Source organism: Myxine glutinosa, unplaced genomic scaffold (assembly GCF_964187855.1).
Source record: "Myxine glutinosa unplaced genomic scaffold, kmMyxGlut1.1 SCAFFOLD_812, whole genome shotgun sequence".
NCBI classification, from domain to species: domain Eukaryota; kingdom Metazoa; phylum Chordata; class Myxini; order Myxiniformes; family Myxinidae; genus Myxine; species Myxine glutinosa.
In genome coordinates this window covers 32,471-42,626 of record NW_027616907.1, presented here as the reverse complement: position 1 = coordinate 42,626, position 10,156 = coordinate 32,471, and the positions used below count along the sequence as shown (strand labels likewise).

Genomic DNA, 10,156 nt, shown 5'->3' with positions numbered 1-10,156 from the left:
ATGATCATCTGGTGCAATGGGACATATTGTGCAGAAGAAAATCTATCCATTTTGATTGCAGGTGAATTATTTGCTTTAGATCTGATTTCCAATTGTTTAGCCATTAGCAAAGTCCATTTTCTCTTCTCTGGAGTGGTCGCTGGGTGAGAGTTGTATCTATAATTAGGTCGAGCTTAAAAATTAGGTCACCACCAAAATTAGGTCAACACCGCATACTTTATAATTCACATTTTTGATGCAAAATTTCATTCTGAAATTCCGCCATCTCCTTGATGCAGTTCGGATATTACGAGTGTTGAGAATGCAGGAAACAAAATGCTCTAATGGAGGTGGAATAATCCAGTTGCCCAATTTGTGTTCCTTGGAACATCACCATGCAGTGAAGGTTAAACACATCCAGCCAAACACTGCAAAGTAAAAGCGAACAATTTTATTGCACCAGTAATAAAATGCATCGCACAATATTACAGGAGAAAAGTACAAATAAAAACAAACAATCCAAGGACCTGATAACGACTGGTATCAAAACATTTCCTTGTGCACAAAGCAACGCAGAGCAATGGAAAAGCTGCACGGCCAAGCTCCGCGATGAAACACCGTGCGGACGAGCGTTAACGGAACAAAGTACAACATACGACCCGAACATCACCAGCAACTTCAGATATCCAGCATAAGGTCAATCCCTGCGGAAAGTTACAATTATTAAATAATCTCAACAGCATCGTGACATTAATGCATCGGCGATTTCAATCCTCCCCTCCACTACCCGCACCCTCCTCCAATTCGATTGCAGACATCAGCAACACATCCAGAAAGGAATCAAAAGCTTTATTAGCAGAAAATAAAATAAAACAAGGCCGCATGCGCCCGTGGACATTGTACGCACATGGACAACTAGGCCGAGGCTTTGGCATGCTCCATCGAATGTGCAGCTTCAGCAGCTGCTTGCAGACAACTAGGCCGAAGCTTTGGCCTGCTCCTTGGCACACTGATAACAGAAGATACCATCTCCGACGGGGTAACATCCACTGCCATTCTCCGTGTTCGACAACAGCAATCCGCAACCCTGAAACGGTCAGAGGTGCCGTTATTAGGGCAATCACTTAACCTACCATCCATGGCTCATAATGCCGAGTTCCTACATTCAAAACAAGCTGTTTTATCCACTCATTCCTCACAAACATCGACTTGTAATCTATGTTAAAGTCACACATGTCATTCAACGCCTTCGCTATACAGGTGATATATGCCATACGAACAAGCTCCACCATGAGTCTCGATTCCCTGCAAAATTAAAAAGAATTAAATGTTGATGCACAAATTATTTATCACCAAATAAAAGGCTTCGAAATAAATTAATAAACCTATTGTTCTGTCCTGAGCTGTCTGGCCTGGGTTTGAATCTCGTCCCAGGTATAAACTGTCATTCCGGTGTTTCAGAATGGGTGATCCATCAATGTGTGCCGTCCCTGGGATTGACGTTAAACAAGCGTCCCGTCTGTTGGAATTTGGTGGTGGACGTTAAAGATCCCATGGTGTCCTTCGTGAAGTGTAGGCAAGGTATCAGCAGCACCATGAAAAATTACAAATTGCTGCCCTACCAGCAGATGGCACTGCATCAGCGGCACAGCCGCACCCTTCAGTCAATGATGCTACCCTACAGCCTTGTGCTCCATACAAAAGAATAATAAACGTACTCTTTCTTAACATCGCTCATGCTGGTGAATAGATCGAAGGCTTATTTCCACACATTTCCATTTTGTACACCGCTCCTTTCCTATTCCATCTCTAGGCGCTGAAGGGGGCCCGGCAATGACGCGCGCTGAAAGGAGTACTCAGTTTTCACTCAGTTTTCTTGTTTGTCCGGGGGATATCTCAGCCATCCTTTGAGCTTGGAAGCTGAAAATTGGGCACAATAGTGAGCACGTGCTTTGGCAAAAATCGGTATTTTAAATTTTTTCATTAATCAATTACTTAATTATTATCGATTTATTAAGTACTTATTTATTTCCTTTCACAACTGGGCATTATCCCAGGCACCATTTGAGCTAGGAAGCTGAAATTTGGACATGACAATGACCAAATAATTTGGCTTTTAAGGATATTTTTGATTTATTGATTAATTAATCGATTCATCAATCTGCCTGCAACCCTCTTATGGTAAAACTGCCAAAATCGAGGCTCTCTGCTCACCTTCTTTCTTTCATTCCCCCTTTCTCCCACCTCTGGAACAAACTCCCCCACTCCCTTCAATCCAACTCCTCCCTAAAGGGCTTTAAAACAACTGTTCACCACCATCTCTTATCTTCCCCCATCCAAAACCTTGATCTTTTCTACCCCCGCTAACTTTTACCCCAGATACACTTTTTCGAAATTCCAACTTCTTTCCTGGAAGTCCTTGTAGTGTCCATATGTTTTATACCTCTCCCACCTCCCCCCAAACCCTCTCAATGTCCTTGCTCTCAAATGTTGTGTTTGTGTCCTTCCCCCTCTCCCCATCTTGTCCACTGCTCCCCTTATTTTGTGTTTCGGTTTGACTTTGTGTGATTAATGTTAGCTCTTTCATGAGCCTCGATCTTGTATACAAAAAAAACAAAAAATTATTTAATTACTTTTCAAAATGTTAGAATTGGTTGAAACAGTGGTGGCTTATGTATGCCATTAGCCAATAGCTAAATAAATTAATTATTTTACGATTATTAATTTATTTTTATTATGCAACTATTCAATTATACACCGCTCCCTCCTAATTCCATCTCCATCTCCATGTCCATGTGCTGCATTGCAGCGTCGCCAGGCACGGAAGGCACCCCAGCGCCATCACGCGTTGGAGGATGTTATTTATTTATTTGGCGTAAGGGCAGTGTTCTTTGAATGTAGCTCTACTTGTTTTCTTGTTTGTCCGGGCGATATCACAGCCATCCTTTAAGCTAGGAAGCTGATGTTTGGACACAAAAATGACCAAGCGATTCAGCAAAAGGGTATTTTTGATTTATTGATGAATCAATTAATCAATTAATTATTTAATTTATCGATTAATTATTTAATTAATTTTCAACAAGTTAGATTTGGATGAAACAGTGGTGGCTTCGGTATGCTATTAGCCAATTGATTAAGAAATTATTTATTTTACGATTATTTATTTATTTTAATTAGACAATGAAACAATCAATTATTGTGCATTGCTCCCTCCCAATTCTGTTTCCATGTGCTGCTAGGCTGCATGCTAGGCTAGCGCCCGGCGACGTCGCACGTTGGAGGATATGTTAATTTATTTAGCATGGGGCGGTGTACATTGAATGTAGCTCCATTGTTTCCTCTTTCTCTGTTGTCATTTACAAATCAGTGAGGCAAACCTTTCAGCCTTGATTATGGCAAACTTCAATAATAAAAAATACGTCTCCACAGACACCAACATGTGGCTTCAAAATGGAATGTTTTCCATAATCACGTTTGCTATTAAAAACACCATACCTGCAGTTATTCATAAAGTGTAAAAGTTAGTGCGGTATTAAAAGTGCTTCCTCCCTCACCATCCCAACGCCAATCTTACCTGGCAGCAGAAGCACTGAGGATGAAAGTTTCGATCCTGTATAACCAATCTCAAAGTTTTATCTTCACCAGGCCCTGGTACAATAGCTTCTCCGCAGGCACTGCAGCGGGGAGAGAACTTCCTGTGAAAAAATGATGGAAACCATACAAGGTTGGTTCAGTAAACAAACGGCCAAAGCTTGCAGAGTCAAGAAAATTGGGAATTTTGCAGTCACTCCAACACCTCAAAACGATACTTTTACCCACAACAACCCACAAGCACACACCTATGGTAGTCAGGAAGACACAGCGGTTTTTTATCAGGTCCGAATGCAAACGGTGTTGTGCTGAGTGGTTTTTGGCAGGTTGAACACACAAAGCAGTCTGGATGGAAGGTCAGGTCCCCAGCCTGGAGCAGGCGCTCGCGCACCATTTCCCCGCAGGCAGCGCAGCGGGCGAGGGTTTTCTGCCATGAGATCAAAAGTTTTGGTTACATGAGGGTGCGCAGTGTGAGAACCACAAACGACAACCTTTCTCGATGACAGCGATGATGAAGAGGAAATGCAACTTACCAAGTGACAATTTTCACAAAGGAATATTCCATCCTTCTCATAGAACTGAGTTTCAACGAGTGAAGCAGAGCATTTGGAACATATGAAGCAGGTTGAGTGGTAGGGAGTGTCATTGAAGGTGCAGTATCGGCCAGTAACATCCCCCTGACAAACCCCACACAACACTGCAGGAAAATTTTAGGCATCGTTTACCACCTGGTAACTGTTACTGGAACAGCAAAAGTGCATGCAAGATCGGAAAGTTTCATTAAAAGGTGCAACATACCCTTTTTACCAGGCTGCCCAGTCACCGGTTGCACTGTCGGGGGCAAGGCTGTCAGTAAATCGATAGAGGGCGTTGGAATCGAGGCTTGAGGAAGATGGGGTGTCGGAGCCGGAGCTTGGGGACGATGGGGTGTTGGAGCCGGGGCTTGGGGAAGATAGGGCGTCGGAGCCGGGGCTTGGGGAAGATAGGGCGTCGGAGCCGGGGCTTGGGGAAGATAGGGCGTCGGAGCCGGGGCTTGGGGAAGATAGGGCGTCGGAGCCGGGGCTTGGGGAAGATAGGGCGTCGGAGCCGGGGCTTGGGGAAGATAGGGCGTCGGAGCCGGGGCTTGGGGAAGATAGGGCGTCGGAGCCGGGGCTTGGGGAAGAAAGGGCGTCGGAGCCGGGGCTTGGGGAAGAAAGGGCGTCGGAGCCGGGGTTTGGGGAAGAAAGGGCGTCGGAGCCGGGGCTTGGGGAAGATAGGGCGTCGGAGCCGGGGCTTGGGGAAGATAGGGCGTCGGAGCCGGAGCTTGCGGAAGATAGGGCGTCGGAGCCGGGGCTTGGGGAAGGTTTGGTGTCGGAGCCGAGGCTTGGGGACGATAGGGCATTGGAGCTGTGGCTTGGGGACGATAAGGCGATGGAGCCGGAGCTTGGGGACGATAGGGTGATGGAGCCGGAGCTTGTGGACGATAGGGCGACGGCGCCGGGGCCTGGGGACGATATTGGTCTGCAGGCGGCACAACTTTCTGGACAGCACTTTCGTTTACACCCCACTTTCCTCCTGTAGAGTTATCAAGCTGCAACTGATTGTATGTTGGTGGTGATGGTTGTTGTCCAACCAAAGCAGGAGATTTAGAACGAAAAGGACGGGGTGACCGAGGCTTATACCCCCCACTTTGTACAGGAACTGCTGCTACAGAGGAGGTTGCTACAGAGGATGATGTGGTGGTTGCAGGCAGAGAAGCTTTGGTAGGGGCTAAGCCACCAACTGGTCGAAGCACAGCTTGGCTTGGCGTCATTGAAGCTGAACGTGGTTGGAACTGAGTATTGTTGCTGGCTTGAGTCGAAGGTCGTGGGACAGAAGGCATTGCCGAATTCGGTTGCATTGGAGGAGCAGGCTGTGGAAGGCTAGGTGCAGATGTCAGTGTGACCGTTGACTGTCCAACACGGGTAGTGGGAGCAACTTCAGACATTTCAGCCTCCTGATTGGGTATAAGCGAAACAACTGAAGCTAGATTGCACAAGTTAAACGATCAAAAGCACCGAGTATCCAAATCCACCTCCATAATTACCTGCACTTTGCGTAGCTGGAACGGAGAACTCTTTTTCATCTCTGCAATCATACTACTCATTGCATCGCCACCCTCATCTCGACCTCGGGCCGGAGGTTTTGCTCCAGCACTGATCGCCGATCCCTTTGCCTGCAACATAACAATATATTAGCAGCACAGTAACCGAGGCTTAGCCAATATGGAGAGATTTAAATGACTGAGCTGCACCTGTTTCTGAATCACGAGTGGTCGATTAATAGTGAGGGCTGGAGGGGGTAGAGGAGGCGGTGGAGGTGGTGGTGGTGGTGGTGGTGGTGGTGGTGGAGGCGGTGGAGCTACAGCTGCTAAGGATTGGAGTGCAGGAGGAGGGGGTGGCAAAGGCAGGTCCTGGTCATCAAGTGGGGGTGGCAGTGGAAATGGAACAGGGTCTGGAGGTGGTGGAAAAAGAGTGGTGTCGTCTGAAGATGAAGATGAAGATGAAGATGCAGGTGGAGGTGGGGGCAATGGCAGATCATCTGTTGAGAAAGGGGGAGGGAGACAATGAATTCGCATCATTTTAAAAGATCATTCATAACATCAATCTCTCCCCACAAGCCCAGCTACCCCTGAGTATGAAGACATCCCAAAAGTTGCCATCCCCACTGGAACTTTACAAAGTCTTCGTGATAACAAAGTTATGTGTACAGTCTCCACTCGATTTGTCTTGCGAATAAAGTTCGTCACACTTTTCCTGTTTCAGGAGTCGAAATGATGGCATCTTGTATCAAGGTCGTGGCCATGGCGAAAATCTTCAGCAAAGACATTCAAACGCTCGTCAAAATCATGGTGATACAGAAGAAGAAAAAAAAAACCACATCAAATTCATCAACTCTTCTTCTTCTTCTTCTTTTTCTTCACAGTTGTGTGAACTCGAGAACTGTTCAGTGATTGGAATCATCCATTCTGGGAGAAAAAGTAAATGCGCACGATGGACTGCGTTCGGGCACGCTTGCCACCAGACGGTACGAGGACAATGTCGCTGTCGTTAAGACTTACTTCAATATCGGCAGATCACAATTCAAGAACGTGCAACAGTCTGAGATGCTAAAGTCAACTGTGCATCGCATTGTCACCAAGGGTGTCACATGTCCTCACCGAGGAGCGGAGACCGAACCGGTTAGCTGTAAGCATCTTTGGCATTTCCATTGGGAAGGTGACATTTTCTTGGACCACATCATTGCTGGTGACCTACCTTGGTTCCACAACTAAGAGTCACAACCGAAGCCTCAGAGTTGAAAGGGCCAAACCCCAACAAGGGAGCATCAAGGTGCTTCACTTCATGCCAACAATGGAATTTTGCCAAGCTTGGAAATTCCACAGCAGTGAATGGAGACTACGCCATATTGCTTTCATGATACGAGATCTGCAGCGCAAAAATAAATAAAAAGCTGGAACTCTTTTGAATGATGCCATGCCCAATACAAGATGGCAGGACCGTGACCTATTAAAGTCCTGAAAGGAGAACAAGTTGCCTCACCCTACATATTCAGCAGATTTAGGTCGATGTGATTTCCTCAATCCCAAAAATGGAAAATCGAGCATGTGTGAAGAAGTTTTACATCCAATTAACATGGCTGCACATCCACATCCACTGTATTGAGGACACTCAAGATGGGCAGTTTCTGGAGTCAGATCGAACCGTTGGACAATGCATTAAAGAGGATGGAAATGGAGGATAATGCAACACCAAAGGTTTGTCAATCTCATTATGTAGGAGGGCGAAGGGAAGGGGGTCACGTGACTGTCGGATGACAGTCAGTTATCAAAACTGTTGTTACATTTGTGCGTTTCACTTAATGGGTTTGTGCCAAGGAAAGTCCTTCAGTGACTGAAGTCAAGGCTCATCCAAGTTATGGCAAGCAAAGTTGGGTCGGAACCAATGATATAATGAATGGAACAAAAAAAAAGAAAAGAAAAAAAAAAGAAGATATTACATGAGCAAGGAATGGATTGCTCTGTGGCTTCACGGGACAACCGCCAAGCCATCTCAGCCTGGGAATTGAATGAGGATAAAATGAAGGAAGGACCTCTTCAAACACTCTGTGGCAGACAAAAACCTTGAGCTTTTCTTTCAACTTGACAAAAACAAAATGTACCGTACAATGCTACCCTGAGGCTATTGGATGCGGATTCATGGCATCATCTTGAGGGCACGTGTGGATGATCCATCACCGACATTGTCTGCATACCCTCAAAGGAAGACAAAGTGACCAACACCCCACCGAGCAGCTCTCGGAAGGAATAGAGCCATGAAGGCACGCTACATAGGTCATCTGCAAGGCCTCGCTCCTATACGAGCCCAGCTTTAGTATACAAAAAGGTCAGACCAATGTGGAGGCAACTGCACCCTCTACGACCGTCGCTTTCAACGGGGGCGACGTCATAGTAGAAAAGGTTCCTTCAGGTCAATGGCCTCACCTTGTGCAGCCTGCGGAGCCACAGGGACCCCTCCGTCAGACCCCTTAGGTCGAGGTGCAGCAACTGAGGTGAACTTCTTCACCGGTTTGTAGAAAAGTGGAACATCACGCTGTGGTGCAGCCATGGTGCGTACAAGTCCTGCACGGCCAAACCTGCCGAGCACAGCATCAACTAGACACATCTCAATGTGCACCTGATACCTCCTATTATTGATTTGCAACAATCTGATCAAAATGACTTCAAATAACCAAAATTGCCATTCCCTTAAAATAGTCTAAAGTCAGATGGAAACATGTGACCAAAGGTTCAGCAGACCAATTGAAAATGTTCAGCAAAGACAAATCCTTTTGAACCATCCCGCTAGAAATTGGTGCAATTATTACGTAATGTTTGCCAGGATATCATCTTAGCCCATAATGTACTCTGCACATCCTGGCAAGTCTGGGAGGGGTCTCGGAAGGGCAGACAGTGTCGGTACGTTTTTCAGACATCACCCATCGCCCCCACCTATGTCTGTTTAACATTCCAAGCTGGCCCTCTTCTCCAAGCACCCCCAACATGCTTCTGATGACATCATGCCATAGCTACTTTCCTTGCCCTTGTAAGGGCAAATGCCTGAGGATTTCCCAGAACCCATGGAGAAGGGAGATATGGGGTGTGTCACGTATGGCAAGCGCACACACACACACACACACACACACACACACACACACACACACACACACACACACACACACACACACACACACACACACACACACACACACACACACACACACACACACACACACACACACACACACACACACACACACACACACACACACACACACACACACCAGCAACGCCATTGTATCAAAAGGTAGAGACGAAGTACTTTCTCTTCCCCTCTGTCCCAATAACTTTCACAACCAATACAAAAAAAGGTAACATTTGAAAAGGTAACATTTGCACAGCTACGGCGACCTCCTTCAACCACAACCACCAACCGCAAGCCCGCCTACGCCTACACACACCCACTATCCCCTAAAGTTGCGACGCCATTTGAATCGTGTCCCGAAGTTTGCAGCCCAAACTTTCCCATAACTCACCGCTCACCAGCAAACCGTCCGCGGCGGCGAAACGCTCCCTTTCCCTCCCCCAGGTTCTTATATCCAGTCGGCGAGGCGCGCGACAGGCGTTCCCCGCGCCCATTGGTTGATTGCGGCGATGACGTCATCGGCATTGTAGTTTTCTCCAAATTTGGAGCTAAGGTATGCGGCGCGAAGCCAAGAGGGTAGAAATGGGGGTAAAGGGGGGGGGGCTGGTGACCCATGGGGATCGGGGGAGATGGACGAGTCGGGGAACAGTTAGACAGAGCCAGATACACAGGAGACATGTCGTTGTCACCTTTGTCGTGTTGTCCAAAGACCTAAAGTGGAATTTGCCGCTTGATTGGTGGGGAAGCTGACAGACCAGTGACGTCACAACGATCCTTGAAAACTTTCCTATTTACAAGTGAAAGTCGAGGAAGCTTATTGTCCGAGTCCACGAGACCCTCTTTTTGTCATCTCATGAGGTTATAAATATAAATTATTCGCCTTTTAATGCGATAAATGTCTGGTATGTTGAGCACGTTGTCTTTATAAACATTCGTGCGTCGGTGAAAATACGTAATAAATAGACGAACGGAGAGACAGACACCGTGGAAACGACAGATAAGAAATGTTGGCACTCGATCGGCCTTTGGCTCCAAACGGGACACGTCACGCCTGTTGGCATGACGTCACCTGTTGTTGAAAGCATGTGTTGGTTTATAGTGATGAGAAGGCAATGGCAAACCACCCTTGCCATTTGTAAGGGAACGTTTAGCCTACCCGAAGGTAGATTCGATTCGGTGCTGGTGCTCCGCGGGTGGTTTGCCATTGCCGCACCTGCAGTGTAGTTATGGCCGGAATTTGTGATTTGGTCAGTTGGCCGGAGATAACTCACCTTCACTTCGCGAAACACTGGGTCAGGATTATAACTGGGTCAGGATTCTCAGAGGTGAGTGTACATAGCTCTAGGTGATCCTGGCAGCCCGTTCTGTACCTTACACTAGGTAAA

At 46.8% G+C, this 10,156-nt stretch overlaps 1 protein-coding gene across 1 annotated transcript; it reads right to left on the bottom strand.

The window, feature by feature from the left end:
• Positions 1 to 415: 415 nt before the first annotated feature.
• On the bottom strand, positions 416 to 9,311 carry LOC137417778 (uncharacterized). Its single transcript, XM_068103681.2, has 9 exons — positions 9,163 to 9,311; positions 8,072 to 8,223; positions 5,843 to 6,129; positions 5,636 to 5,764; positions 4,369 to 5,545; positions 4,104 to 4,267; positions 3,819 to 3,997; positions 3,554 to 3,674; positions 416 to 1,066 (listed from the first exon to the last, which is right to left on the bottom strand). The coding sequence occupies exons 1-9, from the start codon at positions 9,294 to 9,296 to the stop codon at positions 956 to 958; spliced, it is 2,454 nt and encodes an 817-aa protein (XP_067959782.2). The 5' UTR covers positions 9,297 to 9,311; the 3' UTR covers positions 416 to 955.
• Positions 9,312 to 10,156: the final 845 nt, after the last annotated feature.